The following is a 24162-nucleotide window of genomic DNA, read 5'->3' as shown; positions in this document are numbered from 1 at the left end:
AAGCGGGATAAGAAACAAGCCACCGGCTGGACCAAAACGACGGAGGCGGACTTTCCTTTTGTGGGCGGAGTTTCCGCTGTCAATCACTGCCTAGTTGAGACCAATGGTTATGTGCTGCTTGTCAAGTTAAAGCCAGCGGTGATTGACGGCATACGGTAACTCCGCCCAATTCTCCCATTACTAACCTAAACCAGTACAGGGGGCGAATCATACCGCTTACTGGTCGTGAGCCTTTACTACTAACTGGGGGAGGCACATGCTCGGACTTGTTCACAAACAACTTGTCGCTGGAAAGAAGTCCACATTTAAGCAATTTTAAAGTTGTTATAAAGCAACCTTTAAACTAATTTAGCTAACTAGTTTTGCTAAAATCTATGCAAAAGTTTAGTTAGTAGCTTGTAGGATAAACAAGGAATAAAGGAGAACCGGGAGACAACATGGACATGGAGAAAAAAATTAAACAGGAACTCCGCAACCGGAAGCCATCAGAGGTAAATTAATCCGTGAAATAAATTGTAAATCGCTGATAAATCTCAGTCATTCGTCTTATTACGCAGCGTTTGTGTTTGCATACACGAGACGAGTCCTGAACAATGAGTAGTTTTGCTGCTGCCGGCTTCACGCATCTGATGACCCGCAAAAGCACGTGTAGTGCTGCGTGAACAATGCCGCAGTTTGGCCACCATTAACCCGCCAGTCGCGGGCATGGCCGGTTCAGATACACATGGTCGGAGGACGGATCGCTGAACGAAGAAGCCCTTCGGTGGAATTCAGGGTTCACCCATTTTAAAAGCATGTGTTACCGCTTTTGGTTAGTTTGCACCATACTAGCTAAAGCGATGCACACTATAGTCTCGCTGTGTTGATGGTATTTTGCATCCACCCTCGTTTTGCTGTAGGCGTGGCCATGGAGTTCATAAAAAGATTGTTGCGTGTCGTTATTCTGCGTCTGATCAGTTTCGGTGGGGTCTATAAAATGGACCCACGCGGGGAGCAAATTTCTGTCCGATCCGTAGAAAGGGTGGGGTCCAGTACCACTGAGCAAGCTTTCTAAGTTTTCTATATAAATACTACCCGCGCACAGTGTTAAATCTTGCACCCTGCCTTTGTCTCGGCCGACGTCTTACTGCCCGGTGTAAGAATTTCAGCATGTTCTATAGTAACAGTTATGAGGTATCTGCTGTTTGCCTCACTGCTTTGGATAAAGGTGTCTGCTAAATGCGTGATTGTATGGAAGCAGGACGGGGTGCAGAGTATCGATATGGGAACTTTGATGATTTCATCCTTTTCATTATTATTTCTTGTTTGTCTTAATTACCTTTTCTATAGGTGGTGGAGTTAATTCTCGATAACTGCCGTTGTCCTAAAGGGAAGATCGTGGGCCTCACAGATGAGTTCCTAAACTTGGAGTTGCTCAGTATGGCCGACGTTGGTCTCGCCTCCTTAGATGGTCTGCCCAAACTGCCCAAGCTTCGGAAGGTGAGGCTCTCAGATCCAAGATCCAGTGACAGGTTTTGATTGTCTGAATGCTATCTTGTTTTGAATCATCACCCTTAACCTTTTATGAGTTTTATCGCAGACCGATTATCTGTAGGTTTAACCTTTTATTTCTACGGGGGGGAGCAGGGTCTGGAAGCACCATGCTAGCTTTGGTTCCTGGGTTTTAACCTGCTGTGCTGGAGAATGGCTTAGCGACTTAGCACCTAACTCTCCACGGTTCTCTTAACCCCATGTATGAACCTCTGTTCAGCTGGAGCTCCCCAGTAACTGCATAAGCAGACTGGATGCTCTGGCAGAGAAGACCCCAGCACTGGTGCAACTCAACCTCAGAGACAACAAGATCAAGGACGTCAGCACCCTCAAGCCGCTGGTAATTTAACTCGTCGTTATATGTCGCTGATTGCCGTGTACGTATTGGTTGTTTTTGCTCATCGTTACAAGCTGGTGAGATAATGGGACTCGTGAATTTAGTGATCAGTGGTCATTGTTGACACACCACAGTGCACAACAACGAAATGTGTCCCCTGCATTTGACCCATATGTGACGTCATGACATAGCAGGGGGCAGCTAATTCAGCACCCGGGGAGCAGTGCTTGGGGGCGGTACCTTGCTCAGGGTACCTCAGTGGTGCCTTACTGGTCGGGGATTTGAACCAGCAATCTTTCAATTACAAGTGCGCTTCCCTAATCATTAAGCCATCGCTGCTTAAACAAACCACTGTTCTAAATTGTAAAGCATTTAATATATGAGGTCTTCTGTAGCAGTCAGCTTGCAGACCTTTCCCAGGGAAATTGCACCGGGGTGGGGTGGGGTTTCTAGATGCCTCCTTCCCAACCCCCACCTCCGGTGCTTCAAAAAATATTGAATGGCTAGCAGGAATCAGAAGATTGTATCTAGCTAGCTGGTAAGTAAGATATGCGTTTTATCTTCCAAATAAGGATTTGGATTAGTATTTATTGTACTTACTGTGACGAACGAGGGTGTGTGGTGAGCACTTCCGCCCCCTGGAGTCGCGGCTCACAGCCAGGTGGGTGTTGAGGTGTCTCGTGTGGCCCCTTGCAGAAGAAGCTGACCATGCTGAGGAGCGTGGAGCTCCTGGACTGCGAGGTGTCCGCGCTGCTGGAGTACAGGGAGCTTGTTCTGGCGTTCCTGTCCCAGGTCACCTACCTGGATGGATACGACACCAATGACAAGGCGGCACTGAGCTCGGGTTCGGAGCTGAGTGCAGACGGTGGGATGTCTTTGCATACATTTCATCCTGGTTTATTTAACCCAGTGCATTAAGTGCAGATGTTGACTTTTAAATTCATTAAACTGCTGTACAAAAGGCTTTTAAATGGCGTCGGATGCTGTGTGCTGCACAACTGCGGAGTTTACTGATAATATGGTGCTCATGCTCCTGAGTTTGTTGCAGAGGATGGCTCGAGCGACCAGCCAGAAAACGAGGAGGACGGAACTGAGGAAGACGATGATGTAGAGTCAGAAGATGGTGTAAGACGAGAGAGCCCTTAAACAGTTGTGATATGTTGTCATGTTTCTTGGTCCTTGCAAGTAACTTACATTTGATCACGGTGCTTTTATTAGAATACAGAAGAGGAGGGCGATGCCTTGGATGATGAGAGCGATGCCTTGGATGATGACGACATCGACGATGACATCGATGATGGCGATGACGTAGGCGATGATGGCGATGACGTAGGCGATGATGACGACGATGTCGGCGATGATTTTGATGCCGGCGACGACGTTGATGATGCCGACGACCTCGATGATGATTATGATGATGTCAAAGGTTTGTGAGTGCCCCGCTGTGGTCTGGCACCAGAACTGCAACCTTTAATAGCCCCTCTATGTTGCCAAAATACAATAGGTGGTTACAATGAATGAATGGATTGATAGATTGATTGCACCATCCAGATGAACTGAAGGTGCTTAAAATGTTTTTCAGAAATGAGTCCAGCGAAGAAGAGGAGAAAGTGTCATGACGATGACAGTGATGACAGTGATGACAGTGATGGGGACGACGACTGAGATTTACCAGATTCAGCCAGTACCTCTGCATGTCCCTTTTCCTGTGACTGCCTCACACTGAAGACCACATGAGGGTTAGATGACTTGCACAGCCTCCCTCCTCAAAATGAATCCCATGGAAACTGCAGACCAGCCTTTTTCCAATTTAATATTTCACTGTTTTTTAAGGAGCGGCAGATAGAATGGAATCTGATTCCATTCTATCCATTGCGGTGCTCTTCATGTAAACATTGGTGCAGTGACTGCCTTTCTGAAGGGGGTCTGCAGTGAACAGCAGGCAGTGCTGTGCACCAGGACTGAGAGAGGCCAATCTACTGGAAAACATTCCCTATTACATGGAACAATCAGTGGTCATGTTCACCGGAAAATCGTGCAATACGCTCTCTGGTTCATCATTTTCATTAATTGTTGTAAGGGCTGGATTTTCCACACTGAGCACAACCAAGTTTTGCCTGTAACAATTAGAAATGTTTAAATGTTTAAAATTTTTATTCCCTTTGGTATCTGTACGGTGCATTTTTTTGGGCTAAGAGCATTTCATAAGTGTCTGGGTTAAGGAACACTTGATTTAGACGGTAAACCAGTGCATTTTTGTAGAAATCTATACTACTGCGATTGAGTTTTTCCAACAATGTGGCAAGTGACCCGTAAAATTTTTCAGTGGCTGTCAAACCGGTGTCTCAGGTTTTGCCAATAATGAACTAATAACACGCCTGGTCTCTGTAGCCGTGGTGCTGTAGTAAAACCGTGCATGCGAGCTGTATATCCCATCACGCACAGCCGGGCTTTGCTGACCTAGCCGCGCCCGCCTGCGTCGCCCCCGCCGCCTTGAGACACTGGCCCGGCGCGCTGAAGCTGGAACACGCGAGGTGACTCCGTGCTTAAATGTATCGAACCGGCAGTGTAGTGGGCTGACTGAATTAGGGCTGTTGTATGCATGGGATCACTTTGCTGTATTACTGCGCCTTACTATACATGCAATAAAGCGGTTATGGAGTTATTAAATTATGCCCAAAAACTGACTACTGCAACTGGAAATAGAAAAAATGTTTTAGGTTGTAAGTAATTAGCAGATATAAAATTGACTAACAATTGAATTCAATTGTTAGTAGTTAAATGCTCACTTACTAATCAAACTGCAATATGGTAAAAGTCCTTCATTGTAATGTCTAAAAATTGAATTCAATTGAATGAATGAAAACGTTGGCATACTCTCTTTTTCCCCTTTGAGTAGCCTGCTGAGTGTGGTGTTGCAAGACCGAGAGGTTAGTAGCTTATCTGGACGTCTGTAAAATTGAAATAATTCCGTAGTAGTGAGGACTAAATTAGGGTTGAATGTGGTCATGCAGTAGATGCATTTTAATTCAAATACTTCACTAACAACGAATTGATTTGGATAAGTGCACTTTTTACGCAGATGAAGGCAAACAGTGTTTTAATCACCCAAGGATTGAATTTCAGCTTTGAACTCGAAGTCATATCTATGCAGCGGTAGCACAATACATTTTATCTCGCGGGTTATTAAGTTCATATAACTTAGGGTGTTGTTGTTTGTGAGGTATTGACATTACAAATATAGGCGTGATGTCGGTAATGTTCCTCAACGCGGGCAGCCCCCCAGTCGCATAATACCTTAGGACTTGTGTAACAGGATAGGGAACATTTTATAGGCTTTTAAAAACCTCCCGTCACTTACAGGAGCCGGTTTTACTTATTGCTTCGGGTAAGTAAAAAATAATTCTTTGAAAATGATCATATTAACTTGTACGCTGTTTTATTTGTATGGATCCTTACACAATTTCTTATTAAAATCATTTAATTGTAAGTAATTGTAAGTACTACTTAAATCTATTGCTGTGCAGAGCCTCATGTTCAGTGGCAGTTACGCGCAAGAGGTAATAAATTAAATCACGTATGAATGGCGTTTGGTCCGTGTCACCCACTGCTACAGATTCGTATTATTGTTATCGTATATAACAATAATGCTGATGATGAATCAATAGGTCTGTAATAATATCACTATGTGAGCTTATTTTTAGGCGTTAGTGCAACCATTTTTGCTTACATCCTCTATTCCACAGGGACTGCAATCATGTCAGTCTTTTCTTATGAGAGTTCCGAGATTGACTGGTGTGAAGAAAACTACAAGCACTCTGAAACTGTGGCTGAGTATTTCAACACTGTAAGAATCCGCATCTGGTTAGTCGATTAGTAAGATACCGGAGATTACTCCAGTTCAACTTTGCCATTGGTTTACTGGTTCGGCGAGCTGCTATTTGTGATCCGGTCAAATAGATCTATTGGTGAGTAATGTAGACCTGATAAATTGACCAAAAGCCGATCTGAGTCCAGAAGAACTCACCATAGGTTTAGAGTGCAGCAACAAGGTGCAGTAAAATCCATCCAGTTTGCTATTTTTTATCCCATAAATCCATTTATACAAATTTTCCACGTAATTATGCTTCCGTGGTGTGCAAACTCCCTGTTAAACAAATTTCGCCCATAAAGTGTAAGTACTTAGAATTATTTTGGATTACTGTATGGTTTCTCTTTCAACAAGTATCTTGGATACACGCCAATGACACACTGTCTCTTAATGGCACGCAGGCCAACGGACACCGGCCCGCATGAAGAAAGAATTCAGTGGCCAACCCTGTTTTCTTAGATAAGATTTAAGCGGAGCACTGAACCTGTTTAGTCGCTTTACGCCCTCTATTGCTGAGATAAAGTACTACGCCTTTTTAGGCAAAATGTTTAATGTGCAGTACTGTGCAAAAGTCTTAGTAAAAAAAAAAAGTTTAAAACTATTTTTCGGTAGTAAGTGCACATTTGATCAGAACAAAGAAAACACAATTTAACATTGAAACATATGAAAAGTTACTGATACCTTGTTGGATGGCTGGATCCCACACCTCACCTCAGCAGCACCCCAGCCATTCCGTGTGTTTATTACATTCACCACTAGCTCAGTTAATTCATTTATTTAATCAGTTAAAAAAGCCAATGAGCTGTTGACTAGCTATATAAGGTTTGCTAGAGGTCACGTCAAGAAATACATAAGTGCAGTGGATATTTACTGCAAATACTGAGGTGATTTTAGAAGTAGTTTTGAGTTTGCTAAACTAACACAATTTGACAGATATAATATTATACGTTTTACACGTTTACATTTTACACATTATCCTGTTTTACGGGTAGGTAGAGTGGCGGCTCTGGGGCTAGGGATCTGTGCCCACAACTGGAAGGTTGCTGGTTCAGATCCCGTGAATTCCTGGAATGATTCTACTCTGTTGGGCCCTTGAGCAAGGGCCTTAACCTGCAATTGCTTCATCCTGGGTATGATATTAATCTACATCCACACCTATAAGGAGGTCCTCTAACTTGGATTGGCACTCCAGCCACTGGAGGAAAAAAACTCACACTGGTCCATTCAGTGCATGCTCCTAACCTCCTCCATGTTTCACACAAACGTGAAGATCATTTAAACCTCGTTTTCCTTTGTGGCCTAGTACTTTTGCACAGTACTGTGAACGTATTAATGAAAATAGTGCAAACCCTCATTCTCAGTGATTGGTTTTATATTTCATGTATCGTCCATTTGGGCTGTTAAAATCACAGCTGAACTTTTCCCCTCAGATTAGCAACGCGGCCTTCTTCATTATCGCTCCTGTCATGACGTACCTGCACCATCCCTATGCCAGTGAAAGAAACTTGGCTGTGCATTTGGTCTGGCTTATGATGATGTTTGTGGGTAAGTCGCCATTTAGAAAACAGTCGCGGTGATAAAAATTCATAAAAATCACACCGTAAACAATTAACAGGACAAGGCTGAGGTGTAAAGAGACGCTGAGTTCTATCTCTACGGACTCACTGCTGTTTTTTGTCCCTTGTGATAATTTTGACCTATTTCTACAGCTGCGTATATTTTCTGGAATGATTCAGGTTAAATATCTTGCTCTATAGTTATACAGCGAGGTGGTTCTGGGATTTCTCGGGGCGCTCTTAGGTTAGGCCCTGTTCTCACTAGCTGCTGTACCTGCTGACTTAGTACAATTCTAGTATCACTGATTTTTTTTGTTGTTTGCTGTAGTGCTAAAACTCTTCTGTGACATTTGTTAAACATTTGCTGCATTTGGCAGACACCCTTAGCCAGAGCGACTTACATAAGCACTTAGAAGTCTCATCAGTGAATACATTCTGAATACTATCACCCTTAAAACTGTTGGCAAGTAATACTTTCTTTTCAGAATAATGAGTATAATCCTGGAAGTGCTATTCCAAGTACTCAAAGTTACTCATTAAGACTCATATCTTGGCATATATCAGCAATAACATATTTTTGAACAGCCAGCCGTTTTTCTTAAATCAGTCGCTCCTTACCCCCCTCCTTTCTTCTCCCCGCCGTCTGCCTCTTCAGGACTCTTCTCCTTGTACTTCCACATGACGCTGAGCTTCTTAGGACAGATGCTGGATGAACTCTCCATTCTGTGGGTGCTGGCCATTGGCTACTGTCTCTGGTTTCCACGGTCACACTTCCCCTCTTTCATTAAGGACAGGTAACGTATAGGTTTAGCAATATTTTTTCTTTTTTTTTTTTTCTCTTCGTGAATCTGTCACTATGATGTTTACAGTACTGTGCAAAAGCCTCAGGCACTCAGAAAGTGTTTAGGCAGTTTATAAGTGTATGTGTGCTCAGACCATTTTAACACCAGAACTTATGCAAATTAACACAATGAAAACAAACAGGATTTTTTTTTTGTTCTCCAAAACGTTAGTGATATCTTGCAGGAAGAACAATGCGTCTCCTGTCCAGACCTCTCCTCAGGCACACCTCAACCATTGCATTAAATTTCTCCACCAGTACAATTAACAAATGGACAAAATGACGCTTCCTGAGCCATCTGCTGTATTTTTTGACCCCACTAGATGGTGGTCTCTGATATATAAAGAAAAAAAAAAACAGCCCAAGGCATAAAAGCAAACCAAGAGCGCCATCTAGTGGGGTCAAAAAAATACAGCAAATGGTTCATGAGTCATTTTGTCCATCACTAATTAATTAAATTAGTTAAAGAATTGGTTGCTGGCAATTGGAGAGATTTTGAAACTGTTAAGCTAACAACACTTTGGAAGACAAAACATAGTTTTCACCAACATGATCACTTAAACACCATTTTTTTTTTGCCCAAGACAAAAAGCTTTGTTAAGCTATGCCTTAAACAGCTGCTTGTTACAGCAGTTTGGTAAGATGGAGAAGCTGGTGTTCGAGATCCATTATGCCAGTGAGCCTTTGGCACCAGTCACTCCTCCAGGAATGCTGGGAAGTCTCCTCCAGGGGGTGATTTACCTATTAACAGCCACCGTTGGTGTATATTGCCCACCACTGGTGCATAACCCCGAAAACCAACACCCCCCCCACACTGCCTCTGCAGGTCCACCTTCTCCAAGACGGTCACGGTGGTCACTGTCATCACCACCCTGTCTGCCTTCATAAAGCCCGCTGCCAACGCCTACGTGCTCAACTGTTTTGTCATCCACATCCTCTATTCCCTTGGTTTAGAGCTGCGCAGGTACATCGCTGTCGCTGGTCACTTTATTTAGATCAGAGTCATGAAAAATTCTGCTTGAACCACCGATATCTATTAAACAGTGTCTCAGGCCATTAATTATTAATTGACTGTAACACATATTAGCGATTTGAGAGCTTTGAGGCGCCCCTAGAATATTGCCCAGCCGTGCACAGCGGCGGAGGCGACATCAGAGGGTCTCAGCGGGAGCCGCGGGGCCCCTCGCCCCCCTCCCTACGGGACATGCTACTGCCCTCTCGCTCCCCAGCTGCTCAAACCAGAAGGCGCTGCGTCTGGCTCGCTCTGCCGTCGGCCTGTGGATGCTAGCCGTCTCCTGCTGGATCAGTGATCGCTTCAGCTGCGACTTCTGGAAGAGCCTCAACTTCTGCTACCTTCATGGGTTCTGGTGAGAGACTTTGGGGGGGGGAGGGGGGACGACGTGCTGAGACCATTTCTTAAACAGATAATGGTTTTGTGACACGACTCCAATTATTACCTATAAACCCACGCAGCTGGTAATCTAATAAAGCAGACAGTTAAAGCAGATTGTATACAAGAATGATGCAGGAAAATGGGCTCTTTTGCTTGCTGTTGCTGCTTTATCTCTTTCAGTGGACTGAAATTATTAATTTAGCAAACAGATACATTTTAAGTCACTCTTTGCTCATCCTTTTAAGTATATAACTTGCTGTTACGATATTTTCTTAGTCAAAGTATCAACAATAACTGTACCTTCCTGAGACTTGAGCCTGCAAGCATTACGTGCCAAGTCATTAACTACTATGCCATCTGGTGGCTACAGATGTGTATGGTTCTGATCCCATCTGTCCCTTCCAGGCACATTCTGATTGTGATGGCCACAGCCTACGCCGTTGCCCTGTTGTCCTACCTGGACGCCCAGAATGAGATCCCCTACGCCCTGCCTGAACTGCGGTACTGGCCCTGTGACAGCTGGGCCCTTGGACTGCCCTATGTCTTCCTCAGGGGAGTCAGAATGGTGCGAAAGACCTGCTAAGCCTTCATAGAGGTGGACATTCCGTCAATGCATCTGTACAGAGACTGTTATTTAAATATTTAGATAATTGAGTTACAATCATAGAGCATTGTGCATATATTTTGCATTTGCCTATTAAAGAGTATTTTAAAAAGACTATGTATGCAATGTATAAATGAACAAGGCTTTTTAACTGGATTACATAACATATACGTACACTAGAAGAAACACTTTTCCCGCTTTTTGACAAACCCAGTTTAGTTTTGCTACAGAAAAATTCTCACTCATGGTCACATTGGCTACTTGGTTTCAGGATAAGCATCTTTAAAGGGAAAATATATGGACAAAAGCATTGGGACATCTGGCCATTACACCTACAAGTACTTGTATGACATCACATTCTAAATCCATAGGCATCAACAAGGAGCTATAACAGCTGCCACTCTTCTGGGAAGGCTTTCCACAACATTTTGGAGTGTGTCTGTGGGGATTTTTGTCCATTCATCCAGAAGAGCATTTGCAAGGTCAGGCACTGATGTTGGACGTAAAGGCCTGGCTCACAATCTCCATTACAGTTCATCCCAAAGGTCTTAGATGAGGTTGAGGTCAGAGCTCTGTGCAGGCCAGTCAAGTTCTTCCACACCAAACTCACCCAACCATGTCTTTATGGAACTTGATTTGTGCATTGGGGCACATTCATGCGGGAACAGAAAAAGGCATTCTCCAAATTGTTTCCACAAAGTTGGAAGCATAGAATTGTCCAAAATATCTTATGTATGCTGAAGCACTGTGTTCCCTTCACTGGATCCAAGGAGCCAAGCCCAACCCCTGAAAAAAAACCCATACCATTATCCCTCCTACTCCAAATTTTACAGTTGGCACAATGCAGTCAGGCAGGTAACGTTCTCCTGGTCCAGTGGTGGCGTGCTTTATACCGTTCCATCTAATGATTGGCATTGTGTTTCGTGACGCTTGCATGCAGCTGCTTGGCCATGGAAGCCCATTGCATGAAGCCCCTGGCACACAGTTTTCGTGCTGGGGTTAATACCAGAGGGAGCTTGTAACTCTGCAGTTATTCAGTCAACAAAATATTGATGACTTTTACCCTCTATGTGCCTCATAAGTGAGCTCTTCAGAATGACCCATTCTTTCATAAATATTTGTAAACCTGACTGCATGCCTGGGCGCTTGATTTTATATACCTGTGGCAATGGGTCTGAATGAAACACCAGAATTCAGTGATTTAGAAGTGTGTCCCAGAACTTTTGTCCATGTAGCATATCTCAGTTCATCAGAGAAACGTTTCCGAGGTGCCGTCCAATACGCTTCCTGCAAAATAGTGACACCTATTGTAGGTTTTTGGGCATAACAATAACATTTGATTTTTCAAACTCGCTTTTCATTTTAACTTTTGTCGGAGGATGGATTTATAAGGAACGTAACTGACAGGTTCCTCTGTTCACTACTGGATTTTATTGCTTTAGCTGTGCTGGATATTACTACTACATATCAACGATGATGTTTGTTTATTAATTATGGTATATACACGTAATATTACGTATTTATGAAACAATCCAACATTCTGAAAAAGTATTGAGTCCCACTGTAATTAGTAACTAACATTTATCATTTTAAATACATCTCACCCCGCGTAAAAATGCAACCACTCTGAAATAAATGCATGACACGATTTAGGAATTAATCGCAAGAAGAGTGGGAAAGCTGGGGAAAATGAGAGCCGCTATTGTTACTGCCAATCAGGAAAGTGACCGAGGCATAGGAGGGACATCAAAGCCAGGCCCAGCATGTGTGTGAGGGGGTTATGCTGAGAGGGAGAGCACCCTGGCTCACGTTCAAACCGCGCTGCCCCGTTAATCACACATCAAAAGCCCCAGTGCACCCTCACGCAGTCCCCCTGGCCGCACATCTCCGCGCCCACATCAGGGAGCTGGGGGGGCTGGCTCCTAATGGCTAGGACCTGCTGTTCTCCAGGCGACCGGGGCTCCAGTGATAATATCACCAGCCAGACACTTGGAGCAACAAAGCCAGGAGATAATCTGTGCTTTGTGCTGAGATTAAAAAGGCAGGTCCATTGCGAGCCGGTGGTTCGAGCTTTGTCATCTGTTTGCTGAAGTTTCCCGGGGAAATCAGCTCGAAAGCCCTTGCCTCTTCGCACTCCCCCATTAGCCTTTCCGTCTCTGAGGCATGTGTCCTTACTTTGCCTACTTCAGTCCCCCAGTCCTGAAAGAAACCGGCATTCCTTTGTGTATATGTGATTTGGCAGCATGCTGACACTGCTAGTGATACACTACAGAAATTTGATTTGAAGTTTAGGAAATATTACATCAACCTAAGGCATACCATAAATCGCATCAGGCGTATTTTAAGCTCTATTCGTGCACATAAAAACTTCTGTTTCTCCTTCTGTACACCTGCGTACGCACGAAACAGAAGGGGGCGGATGGCTCCAGGCGATCCGAACAGTGATTGGTCCTCCTTTCTGTTTGTCATACGACGGAAGTCCCGCCTTTACAGCTTAACCATTGGTCTAATTTTTATCACCGGCCGGCCTTGCCTGCACTCGATTGGCTAGAACGGCTTTCTGTTTTGGACCGGTGCCCGGAGCTTACTATGGGAGGGAGCGCTTGCCTGGCTTCCGGTTTCTATGTGAAATTGACACACAATGAGGAGTCGGGGACGACCTCGCCGAAAGCCGCTGTAAATAAACAGAACGATCGCGGAAAGCGGAGAGCTATGGAGAATCAGGTAAAGCGAGGGGCGCTCCGTGCCCACGGACATCGGGGGAGCTGAGTGAGGAGAGAGAGAAAAGAACAGCCTAGCAGTTAGCTCGGTTCCTACTGATAGGAAAAATGAAATGGGAACACACACACAGTCACACACATACACACTCACACAGGGAGGGGGGATCGGTGCGCAGCCGTGACCGCATCCGTGTGGGGGGCACGGTAAGCGGCTTCGGGCGCCGGTAACTGGGCTCTCCGGATCCTCGCGTTTGGAGACGTAAGCAGGAGGTGGGGGCATGATAGTGGTGGTGGAGGGGGGAGGCGCAGAGTGTCTCTGCGGCGACAAAGATTTACAAATAAAAAGCAGCCAGTCAGGAGGCAAGGATTTGGTTCATGTTTTGTTGGATTTTGCCAGAAATAAAAAGCACGGCCGAGTCGGCAGATGCCGGTTTACCGGGATGAGGCGGTCAGGCGCAGCACCTAGACGGTAAATGGCGCCGTGGCACCGGCAGGACTCCGCGGGGTTAAACAGGAGAAGCTGCGTTTCATTCCTTTGCCTTAGGTGTAAGATCATGTCCTGCCACAACTGGCTGCGGTTTCACTCCTTTAGAAAATGTGCAGCCGATACGAGCCATCATGAAACTGTACCGCGTTTGGCACTTGGTCACACCTCCATACTGATTGCAGGGACAGCCGATGTGTCCAGGGTCTTGGCCGATGCCTTGTCGTCCCGTCGAGCTATCTTACTGTCTGGGGGCACTTTCATCCTTCCCTTGCTGAAGGTGGTAAACACGGACGGACTGAGGGAATCACTTTCACACACTTGGTCAAAGTTCCTTGATTATGTGCATTTCTCTCTTTACCATCCTAACTTAACTTTTGCAAGGCTTGTCTTTAAAATGTTGATAACTGTAATATCCTGCCTCTAATAACAATTAGTACTTGTCCAGTAAGTCCTGCATTAAATTTTTTTTTTGTAGCACTTAGTCCCTCTTACTGTCTCCTGTCCTCCATTTTCACCCCAGGACAGATCCTGGTAGATGCATAGTTTATAATTTAACATAGCTTTTCCTCGAGTTAACAAACAGGAGGATTTCAGAGCAAATTACCAGATCTGTTCATCCTCCATATAACCATTTTTCCCTTAGATTGTTTTGAGATTAAATGACAACCAAGTGCTACCAAAATAAATTTCCAGGGCTGGAATGTGAGTAGAATTTTGGGGGGGGGGGAGGTGTTTCTTTGTAGCCATTCTGGCCGGGGTCTCACATCAGCTACACGGTGACTGTGTATGACCCTGTGCTCTGAGATGGATGTTTCCAGAGGGCGGAGCCAAGGTCAGGTTTATGCTGACTTCTTATTTGTCACGTGCTTTGAAGCTGGGGAAGTTTGGGGGGGGGATAGCATGACTTTCGTGTCATGTCTGTGCCATGAATCTGCCCCCAGCACCTCCTTCTTGGCATAGTCCGTTGGTTTGAGTGTAGAGTTGGGGGGACGGGGAGGGTTCGGTTCAAAGAGCCCCCATGCGTCACTGAGATAAGGCGGTGTGTGGAACGTTTGGGGAGGGGGGGGGTGTGCGGAGGCGTCTGCTGTGGTTTTTCCATTCCGCTCGAGCGGTGGGTTGCTTTCGCACTGTGACCCTGAGTGATGCGTTCAGCTGGGGTGGGGTGGGGGGTGACCTGGGCGATCCCGGTCTGCGAGCTTTGCCAAAAATCGCCATCTGAAATCACTTTGACACGGGTAATGCTTTGGTCTTGTCAGCCTTCTGCATGTCTCTTGGGGCTCCTTTGGTGATACCACGCACTTCCGCTCTGCAGTAATTTGACACCAGATCCACTCCGCTGGCCGTGCTCGGCCTTATTTGTTTATTTTTTTTCTGATTCGTGCTGAACCAGGATGTTCTGTACCGGGCTGCTGGGCTGGGCTGGGCCTGGGGGCTGTCTGACGAGCCCATTCGGCAGGGTCAGACTGCACCCCCCGCCTAAGCAGCAAAGGTGTGGACGTCTGCTAAAAATGGGGAACAACTTGCTGGTTTTGTTAGAAAGGGCGTTTGACCCAAATTACTGGGGCGCGAGGTCTCACCCTGCTGTGCTTCGAGACCATGAACGGAGTAGGAAGAGCATCTGGCCGGGAGATTTTCAGGGTCCATCTAGAAGCTGCCTCCACAGCGCCTCCTGCAGGCCAAGCTGCAAACTGAAACAACCTGATTTCAGATCATGATCTTTATTTCTTCAGGTTATAATTATTTGAGTGTAAACTCTGTCTTCACAATAAAATAAGCCCCCGTGGCTTTGCACCAGCCGTAGTCGAGACCCTGAGAGATGTCGGACTGCATCCTGGAACTGTTCCGGCCTGCTGAGACTCGGGTCCCTGCTGGGGCGACTGTGCGCAGATTACGGAGCCGTCGCTGCTTTAGGCTGAGGTTCATTTGGTTGTTTTTGTCAGGCAGGTGAGCCGACAGAGAATCTGGCTGAGACAGACAGAATGGTGGTTTAACTGTCCATCATCATCATCATCATTTTTGTTATTTTTATTACTATTATTATTTCTATTATATTTGTTGCTCTTGTTGTTGTTATAGATGTGTCTCCTCCCTTAGATTTTAACGCTAACGCTTTCCTACAGCGGCTCCCTGGGATTTCCTGTTGCTCCCGGTCTGTCTTTGTCCAGCATGCCACATGCTCTCCGTCTTTTCCTGGCTCTTTCTGCGCTGGCTGTTCTCCACCTCTGCCAGGTTCTCGTTGATGCTGACATTTGACCCCCCCCCCCCCCCCCCCCCAGTGCACGGTCCAAGTCAAGTTGGAGCTGGGTCACCGTGCCCAGCTGCGGAAGAAGGCCACGTCGGAGGGCTTCACCCATGACTGGATGGTGTTTGTTCGAGGCCCAGAGACGGGCGACATCCAGCACTTTGTGGACAAGGTCATCTTTAGGCTGCATGACAGCTTCCCCAAGCCCAAGAGGGGTAAGTTACTGCCCCCCACCCCCAATCTTGCCTTCCTGCTCACACAAGTGGTCTGTAGGTTTGAACCTTGGATAATATAGAAAATGTTTGCCAATCTAACTCTGTCTCCCACCTAGTTTCCATTTGTGTCCCTAATATTTCTCAGTCGGTACTGAAGATAAACTCGGCAAGTCTGACGTGGGGCCAGTCAGCCATTGGTCCCTTTTCAGAAACCCCTCTCCGCTTGCGCTGACCATCCCGACGTGCTACTCTGCTGACGGCAGCTCTTGTCTATCTTCTGTGTGCCCTCAGTCTGTAAGGAGCCGCCTTACAAAGTGGAGGAGTCGGGGTACGCTGGTTTCCTCATGCCCATCGAGGTCTACTTCAAAAACCGGGTGAGTGTGACAGTCGTTGATCCCCCTGCAGGACCCCCGACACCTGACTGAAACCTCAGTCAAAACCTCCGACACCTGAATGTAACCCTAGATAAGACCCCCGACACCTGACTGGAGCCTCAGACAAGATAAAATTTAGTTGATTAGAACTCTTGATGGGTTGGATCTGATGACTGCTTTGTAAATCCTTCCTGAAAAGCTGGTGTTGAAGGACATTTAATGGCATAATGGATCGCAGGGGGAAATTCATCCTTTTCTGTTCCCCTCGGACCCCTAGATGTGGGGGGAGGAGTCCCCCCCCCCCCCCCCTTGCAGAACCATGAGACCCTAAAGTTTCTCTCTTGTTGTAACGGGCTTGAGAATTGGCCCCCCAAATAGTGAAAGCTATTTGAAACTGAAACTTTTTCCTCGAGTCTGTCATCTTTCAGTCTCACTTTGAATTTACATTTTGGCCCGAGGGGAGGAAGCTGGCTTGTACCGCAGGGGCACTGCCGGGGAGATGAAAAGTTGTTAAATTGTAATCGAGTCTCTCTGCCGGCGACTGCACTCTGACGTTCTCAGCCCTGTGGGTGTGTGCGTGCATGTCTGACCTCCTTGTCACAGTTCCTCTGCTATTTTTTATTTTTTTTAAATGTTGTTCCTTTTGACTGTTCAAATACCAACGGCATCAAAACATGAGTGTATTGGCATAGTGTATTGAAGGCATTTCAGTTGACGTTCGTACCTGGGATTTGAATTGGCCACCATCGAGTTATAAGTCTCTGCCCTTAACCACTATGCCCCCTGCAGGGCAGTGTCATATGAGTGCATACAGATGACTGAAAGGTGACCTTTGTCCATCGATGCAGGAGGAGCCCAAGCGGGTGTGTTTCAACTATGACCTGTTCCTCAACCTGGAGGGTAACCCCCCCGTCAACCACCTGCGCTGCGAGAAGCTCACCTTCAACAACCCTACCCGCGAGTTCCGGCGCAAGCTGGTCAAGGCTGGGGGCGTGAGTTGGCCCTTTTTGGGGGGGGGGACGGGCACAGAAAACGACAGCCTGTGGTCTTCATGAGTTTGACCTTCTGCAGAACATCATGTTTACCTGCATGCATTTCTGTTCCTACATTTCCCAGGTGATAGTGGTTCCAGAGGGGGCGGAGTCAGTGTCCCGGCCCAGCCCCGACTACCCCATGTTACCCACAATCCCCCTCTCGGCCTTCTCCGACCCCAAAAAATCTAAGCCCTCCCATGGGTCAAAGGTCAGTTATATTTTTGAAGCACAAGAGACATGCCCGTGTATCACTACTATGATGTCCTGTTATCTCCTGAAGGCGAGGGATTGATGCCGGTCAATGCCAGGTCTCTGTTCTCAGATCAGAGACGGGATAAACTTGGCTGTTCTGTGTGCTGATTAGATAGATCTCACCACATATAACGTTTGCAAAAGTGGAATAAGTTAATATATAGCTCTTGGACAAAAAATACAAGATACGGAAGCACAAACGCAAAAAGGCGTCATATGCCTGTAAGTAAATTTACACTTTATCTTTTCACGTGTTTATTCTTCTTGTAAGGTTCCTTGGATGGTTACAGGGGGTACACCCAGCTTGCGTAAAACCTGCATTATGTAAGGTTTTGTGCAACAGGATTACAGAACTGCCTGTACTGTTACCTGGATCATTGTGTTCTTTTGGAAAAATGTGCCCTTCTACCCAAAGAGTGTTTAGTTCTGTGCTGTGGGGCCCCGCGAACGTTGTGGCCCCATGAATCTCGGTAGCGCTTCCCAGAAGGGAGAGTGCGTGTTAATCACAGGTGGGCTGTGTCCTCGTCCTCCAGGAGCCCAGCAAGGAGGCCGGCGGGGGGAGCAGTAAAGGCCCCAAGCTTTACAAACCTGCCAAGGAGCAGCGGGAGAGAGCCAGCAAGGCGTCATCGAAGGGGGAGGGCGAGCGGGAGCGGGAGCGGGAGCGCGATGGCGGCAGCGGGAAACCCACCCGCGACCCGTCTTACTCTTCATCCTCATCCTCTTCGAAGAAGCCCTCAGATGTCAAGGTGAAGGACGACGGCAAAGTGGCCCCCAAGGCGGCCTTCAAGGAGCCCAAGCTGACGCTGAAGGAGGCCAAGATGGAGAGCGTGTCCCCAAAGGCCGGGGGCCCCCCAGAGCCCAAGCCGCCAGGCAAGCGCCCCCCCGCCGTGGAGTCGCCCAAGCCCAGCGTGAAGAAGCAGAAGAAGAGCAGCTCCGAGGGGCCCAAGACGGCTCCCAGCTCCTCCCCTCGCATCTCCACCGCCACCTCCTCCTCGTCCTCCTTGTCGTCCTCCACCCCAGCTGCCGCCACAGCGCCCTCCTCCTACCCAGACAAGAAAACGTCCAAGGAGAAGAGTCGCTGGGTCAAGGTAAAGACGGAGACGCCCAGCCTGAAGGAGTCCAAGAAGTCTCCGGATTCGGACGAGTCCAACTCCGAGGATGAGGCCTCCTCCAAGTCAGAGGTGAGGCTTGGCGAGGCGCGGGGTGGGGGGGCACTCTCCCTTCTCCTTTCTCTCCTGTCAGTCATCTTTCCGGTGCCAGTGAGGAGCGGCCTGAGCTGGTAAGGGAACAAACTGTCTAGCGATGCATAATAAATCAAGACGGAGAGTGCGTGAAGGATGCTGGGATACGTGACGGCTTCGGCGTCAGTGTGGGCTGATCGGTTGACCTCCCCTTGACTCCGGCGCCCATAGTGGTGCCTAGTTTTTATATAAATAACACGCCTGTAATACGACCTGTGTTGTTAAGTCGTGTTTGCCAGTGGCCAGATGAGGGAAGGAGAAGCTGCTGTTGTTGGGGCGGAGCCGTGACGCCCGGCTGACCTTAATCTTTCTCCTCCCCATCTCTGCTCAGCAGTCCCCCCCCTCCAGCCCCTCCAGCTCCAGTTCCAGCTCCAGCTCCAGCTCCGACTCGGACTTCGAGCCGTCGCAGAAGCAGGGCCAAGGTGCAGCCGCCGGTGACGCAGAAAGGGAGGGAGGCTCGCATGTCTGTGTGGGCGGGGCCAATCAGCCATGATGTCCACTGTGATTGGCCACCTGTGATGAGTGATGTGTGTGGGGGGGAGACATCTCTTATAAGGAAGTATAACAGAATTAGACAGGTAGAACAGGTTGCCCTGGCGTCATTCCAGACAGGCACAAGTCTGCGTGCGTTTGCAATCAATGTCTTAATGAAGCGGGGGTGCGTGCCCCACCCCGGCTCTTCCAGGTCCCCTGCGGTCCATGGTGGAGGACCTGCGGTCAGAGGAGTCGGACGAGGAAGACACCAGCTCTGAGGAGGAGATGCCAGTGAAGACCAACCCACCGAACCGCGACTCTCGGTTAGAGCCAGTCAGCGACGGGCCCCGCCCAAGCTCACGGTCACGTGCGGTTTGCGGGGGCCGGCGATTAAATTTCACTGCTATGTATTTAAGATGTGCTGTCACCAAGCCAAACCAAATCCCAGAATCGGGCAAAAAAAAATGAGATCACTGCAAGTTTTGGCGCTTTCAGAATGTGGAGAATTGGTTTAAAGTTCCTGTTTTTCTACGAGTTTCTGTCATTTGATTGGTCCCGGCGAGGATGGGGAGACGAGCCCAAGCTCAGCGCGCCCAGTCTTCAGGAGCTGGTTTGTTGTGGCTCAGTGTGGAGGATGAATCATCTGTTTCCCCCCCCAGACTGAGCCTGGAGAGCGAGAGTGACAGCAGTGATGAATCGCATCCCCCAAGCCGCGGGCCCCCACCTCCCCCGCCCCCGAAACACGGCTCCTCCAACAACAAGGTGAGCGGCTGTCAGTGAGCCTGCAGGAGACCCAAGCTCCCAGACGGGCCCCTTCTCTTGTACCCTTGAATAACCGTGAGCCTCCCTCTCTATTTGGAGGTAACTGGGAGGAAGAGTCCAGACACCTGCAGCAGACCAGAGAAGATGCTGAAGAAGGAATACGACAAGGTAGGAAGGGTAAATCATCCTATTACTTCCTTTTTTTCTGAAATAAACATCTATTTGCTGTACTTCCAGGTGTCGGGTGTCTTTGCTTAAGGGTAAACCTGACAGCAGCCTAAGTTTCCCTGATCTGCGATTTGAACGTTGCTGTCTGGTCATTTTGGCCCGGCCGCTGCACCAGGATGTCAGCTGGCTCAGTGATTTTGCCTTGATCCCTTTCACTGAGCCGCTATAGTGTGTAACTCCGCCCCGTCTCACATGTGGCCTGCCCCTGTCAGTTGACCCCGCCCCCTTGATGTTTGGTTTGGTGACTCCGCCCTGTCCTTGGGGCCCGGCCCATATGGACTTGTTTTCCCTCCAGGCTTACACCGAGGAGTTGGTGGACCTCCATCGCAGACTGATGGCGTTGCGCGAGAGGAGTGTCCTACAGCAGGTGAGATGTGGGGGGGTTTGTGTATTTATTGTGTGCCCATGTTATGATATTAATTTTCTCAGAGCAGTATTTAAAAGAGTATTTACAATAAACCCTAACCGTCCCCGTTCCCCCCCCCCCCCCAGATCGTCAATCTCATTGAAGAGACGGGACACTTCAACGTCACCAATACCACCTTTGACTTTGACCTGTTCTCATTGGACGAATCGACTGTCCGTAAACTTCAGAGTTACCTGGAGGCCACTGCCACGTGACAGGAAGTTCCTCCCCAGGGATGGCGCCTCCTCCTCCATCTCTGATCTGGAACTCGACGTAGCACTGTTAAAAGTGGGGGAGCGAGACAGATGGAGGGAGGAACACAGAAGACAGGAAGGACAGAATGAAGAGAGAAATTCCATACTAAGCTGTAATGATAAGGCCAGCCTCTGATGGCCAGTTTGGGAGGGGGCTTGCTGTTTTTAGCTTGACCAGCAGGGGGCGTATCATGTGCATACCGCTAAATGAGGCTGTGCGTGTGGTACACAAGGGACCTGGTTGCCCGTCCCTTATGTTGCTCTTCCTTCTTAGGTCTCACAGCACCTCCTGCTGACCTTCCGGGTTAGTCTGCAATGACTGTGAGAGTGTGTGTGCGTGTGTGTGTGCGTGTGCGTGTGTGTGTGTTACCGAGGGTCAGTGACTAGATCTGAAGTGACGATCTGGTGCCAGGTGGACCTGCGACTGCCTCTTTGGCATCTATCGCTGTCCACTCTGCTCCACCTGGTGGACAAGATGAAAACATCTTCTCTCGGTGGATGCTGTCTGTCCTGATCACTCTGTGAGGAGGGTGGGGGGGGGGGGTGGTGAGGTAGCCCATATTCCCGCCCCCACCCTGGAGTTGAGGAAGCCATAAGATGCAGTTGCGGTCGCTGAATCACGACTGTGCGCACTGTGCCCCGCCCCCCGTAATCTGATTCTGATCACAAACTGAGGTTGATCTCGAGCCGCGGCTGCATTTCTATGTTTTGTACGGTTTTTATTGCTCTGCCACGGCGCCTCGCCCACCTCTCAGTGCCTTCTCGGCCTCTCTGCCCCCCGTTCTCCAACTGGCTGATAATCAGTCTTCTGTTGCCTGGTACTCAGTAGTATCTTCCCTCTTTAATCATCGCAGCGCTTGTGAAATGTTACGGAGTATCGGGGCCGTCTATTGCTCTGCCTGTCTGGCTACAGTCATGATGGTTGTTGGGTCAGGACCAGGGGGGGTCCTGTGTGTGGGATTGTTTAGACCCACTTCTGACCTTGCCCTGCCCCTTCCTAGCAGTCCGTTTTGGCCTCTATGCTTGTAGCTTTAAAGATGATCCCTTTGGTCTGTCAGCCAATGGGGAGGCCCGTCTCTGTGCTGTTCCGCTGCAGCTTTCAGCATTCAGGCCGCACGTCGTGAATGGATACAGCCGCCCAGAGTGGAACCCATCACGGTGCCCGAACTCACCCCTGTGTGCATTAGTCTGTATACAAGAACGTCATAACTTAACTGTGTGTGTGTGTGTGTGTGTGTGCACGAAAGTCTGTGGGTTCGAGAGTTGCCATAAAGGATTGTGAAAGCAGACGCTTTCGTGTCCACGCTAGCATGTGTACCCTCTGGGGTCCGAGGTCATGGACTATGACCTTTGACCTGATCCCTTGTATTATGACCTGGAGTTTGGGCAGGAGAGGCAGCCCTACCGGACAGAGGCCCTCGGCTCTGTCATCTTATTTATATACCTCTGCACTTTGGGCTGTTTGGTGACTCTATCTGTACTTTATCTGTAATTGTAATTAATATGAGCTATTTTTAAGAATTTTATACAATATTTACATGCAGAATAGTATTACTTTTTGCCAATCTTTAATTTTTTATTTAATTGTGTATTTTTATCTTCATCATACACGGAAAAGCAGCACTGAGGTGTGACGTGGCGTTCAAGGCCTGCTCTCCTGTTGCTCACATTACGCTTAATTCTCGTTTAACTCTCATCACACTACGGAGCAGCTAGCTTGAGTTTGTGTGCGTCCGCTTACCTGGTTACCATGGTAAAGGAACAGTTAATCAGAGCAATTAATACTGTTGTATGTGACCCCCCCCCAATCCAGTGTTGTGTGTGTTTGTCCTTTACATGTGCAAGTATGCCCCCACTTGGGCGGAGGTGGAACAGTCTGTATTCTGTGAAACACGGCTGCACAAACCTGCTGCCCTTTGGATTTTATTGTTGTTACTTTTTGTTTTAATTATTGTGCTTCTTGTGATCATTCCCAACAATCCCTGTAACACAGGAGTCTGGGATTGGGGGAATAGGGCCTTTCAGTTTGAAATATATTTTCTATTATATTTATATATATATAAGAGGAGATGAATGGAGGTGAGAGTATATACCGTGTGTATTTATGTATGATGGGGGCAGCGGTGACTCAGCTGCTCCTGGACCTCGTGGCACTGCCAGTGTTGTCCACACAAAGCCCACTGCTGTTGCCAGGAGGCTGTCTGCTGGGGGGGTGTGTGTGTGTGTGTGTGTGGTGGGGGGGGGGGCACGGGGTGTGAAATGGGAGTTCAGTTTCTATGATTTTTTTTTTTGTAAATGTGGGTGTCTTCACAGCAAGTGGAACAGCGAGTGCAGAATTCTTTTTTGCCGTTGTGACTTTTGGTATTAACTTGGCATGCGACGCCACCGTGTGGCCAAACGATGCAAGTTGTAACAAGAACCTTAATTTTATTTTAATTTTATTTTTTAATCATATTATTGTTTTTTATTATTATTATTATTAATAATAATAATAAAGTCATTGAGTACTTTCTGGAGCCTGAGCTTCTGTTCGTGTCAGTGGGGGGGGGGGGGGTGAATGGAAAAGGTCGTGTGAAGGTCATGGTGCTGGGGGCTGCAGCAGGCGCTGGGGGCCCCAAACCCTTCCTGGGGAATTTTCTGGCCTAACGTAACATTTTTTCTGGCCCGCCCCCAAAATGATTGGGGTGGGGGGGGCATTGGTCCAACCTTTTGGGGAAAGTCAGACTAGATAAACAAATGACTCAAGGTGCTTTTTACATTTTTTCTGCTGATCTGATCTGAGAACAGGGTTTCTCTTCCTGGTTATTTGCATTGTGATGGATGCATTGTTTAAAAGGCCTGCTCTCGGCTGTTTCCAACTACACTCTTGATTCCCACTAATCTTCATGAAAGAAATTCTGTTATTTCTGTATATTATTTAAAGCAGATGGGGAAAGAACCTTGTTTTCTGATCCTGGAGCCCGTTTGAAGGTCGTCTTCAATGCAGCAGAACGCATCCTTCTTTGGTAAAGAACCCGGGTTTTACTCAGAAGGCCATCGCTGCATTACACTGACAATATCAAGTTAAAGATACACGTCGTAGTTCATCAATCCAGCCTGCTGACGTCTGCTGAGACACAGCTGTGCCCCTAGGTGGCGCAGTACATAGAGCCATAGGTACCTGGCCTCTGCTTCATGACGGGGAATTATGCTTGAATTACTGCACTACAATGTCCAGCTGAAAAAGCTGGGGAAAAGTGTCCAATAATCAATGAAACTGAACCGCTAAACTTTAATTAAATTGAAAACCAGTTAATGTTTAAATGTCCCAGTTAATGATCAGTTATGTTTAAAGTTTAAAC

General features: G+C 47.6%; 3 protein-coding genes across 12 annotated transcripts; all 3 read left to right on the top strand.

Moving 5' to 3' along the window:
• The first annotated feature begins 69 nt into the window (after positions 1–69).
• LOC111847384 (acidic leucine-rich nuclear phosphoprotein 32 family member A-like) lies at positions 70–4035 on the top strand. 5 transcript variants are annotated; one of them, XM_023818507.2, is made up of 7 exons: positions 70–155; positions 1330–1479; positions 1751–1870; positions 2564–2732; positions 2916–2992; positions 3086–3293; positions 3450–4035. In XM_023818507.2, the coding sequence occupies exons 2-7, from the start codon at positions 1420–1422 to the stop codon at positions 3530–3532; spliced, it is 717 nt and encodes a 238-aa protein (XP_023674275.1). In that variant the 5' UTR covers positions 70–155; positions 1330–1419; the 3' UTR covers positions 3533–4035. The 5 variants fall into 5 exon arrangements, with proteins under 5 accessions (XP_023674275.1, XP_023674272.1, XP_023674274.1 ...); XM_023818504.2 differs by lacking the exon at positions 70–155 and adding an exon at positions 165–491; XM_023818506.2 differs by lacking the exon at positions 70–155 and adding an exon at positions 542–811.
• Positions 4036–4298: 263 nt separating this feature from the next.
• On the top strand, positions 4299–10238 carry LOC111847385 (alkaline ceramidase 1-like). Of its 3 annotated transcripts, none has more exons than XM_023818509.1 (7): positions 4299–4401; positions 5614–5714; positions 7169–7283; positions 7950–8088; positions 8962–9099; positions 9365–9502; positions 9934–10238. In XM_023818509.1, the coding sequence occupies exons 2-7, from the start codon at positions 5625–5627 to the stop codon at positions 10109–10111; spliced, it is 798 nt and encodes a 265-aa protein (XP_023674277.1). In that variant the 5' UTR covers positions 4299–4401; positions 5614–5624; the 3' UTR covers positions 10112–10238. The 3 variants fall into 3 exon arrangements, with proteins under 3 accessions (XP_023674277.1, XP_023674276.1, XP_023674279.1); XM_023818508.2 differs by lacking the exon at positions 4299–4401 and adding an exon at positions 4674–5255; XM_023818511.1 differs by lacking the exon at positions 4299–4401 and having other exon boundaries at positions 5641–5731.
• A 2489-nt stretch (positions 10239–12727) lies between these two features.
• On the top strand, positions 12728–23337 carry LOC111847423 (protein ENL-like). 4 transcript variants are annotated; one of them, XM_023818581.2, is made up of 12 exons: positions 12728–12856; positions 15616–15796; positions 16088–16170; positions 17019–17162; positions 17287–17412; positions 17990–18637; positions 19032–19119; positions 19383–19494; positions 19831–19933; positions 20033–20101; positions 20457–20528; positions 20654–23337. In XM_023818581.2, the coding sequence occupies exons 1-12, from the start codon at positions 12845–12847 to the stop codon at positions 20780–20782; spliced, it is 1767 nt and encodes a 588-aa protein (XP_023674349.1). In that variant the 5' UTR covers positions 12728–12844; the 3' UTR covers positions 20783–23337. The 4 variants fall into 4 exon arrangements, with proteins under 4 accessions (XP_023674349.1, XP_023674347.1, XP_023674348.1 ...); XM_023818579.2 differs by having other exon boundaries at positions 20033–20110; XM_023818580.2 differs by having other exon boundaries at positions 19029–19119.
• Positions 23338–24162: the final 825 nt, after the last annotated feature.

Source organism: Paramormyrops kingsleyae, chromosome 21, assembly GCF_048594095.1.
Source record: "Paramormyrops kingsleyae isolate MSU_618 chromosome 21, PKINGS_0.4, whole genome shotgun sequence".
Lineage (NCBI taxonomy): Eukaryota > Metazoa > Chordata > Actinopteri > Osteoglossiformes > Mormyridae > Paramormyrops > Paramormyrops kingsleyae.
The sequence above is the reverse complement of the archived record's forward strand: the minus strand, read 5'-3'. Positions and strand labels throughout refer to the sequence as shown.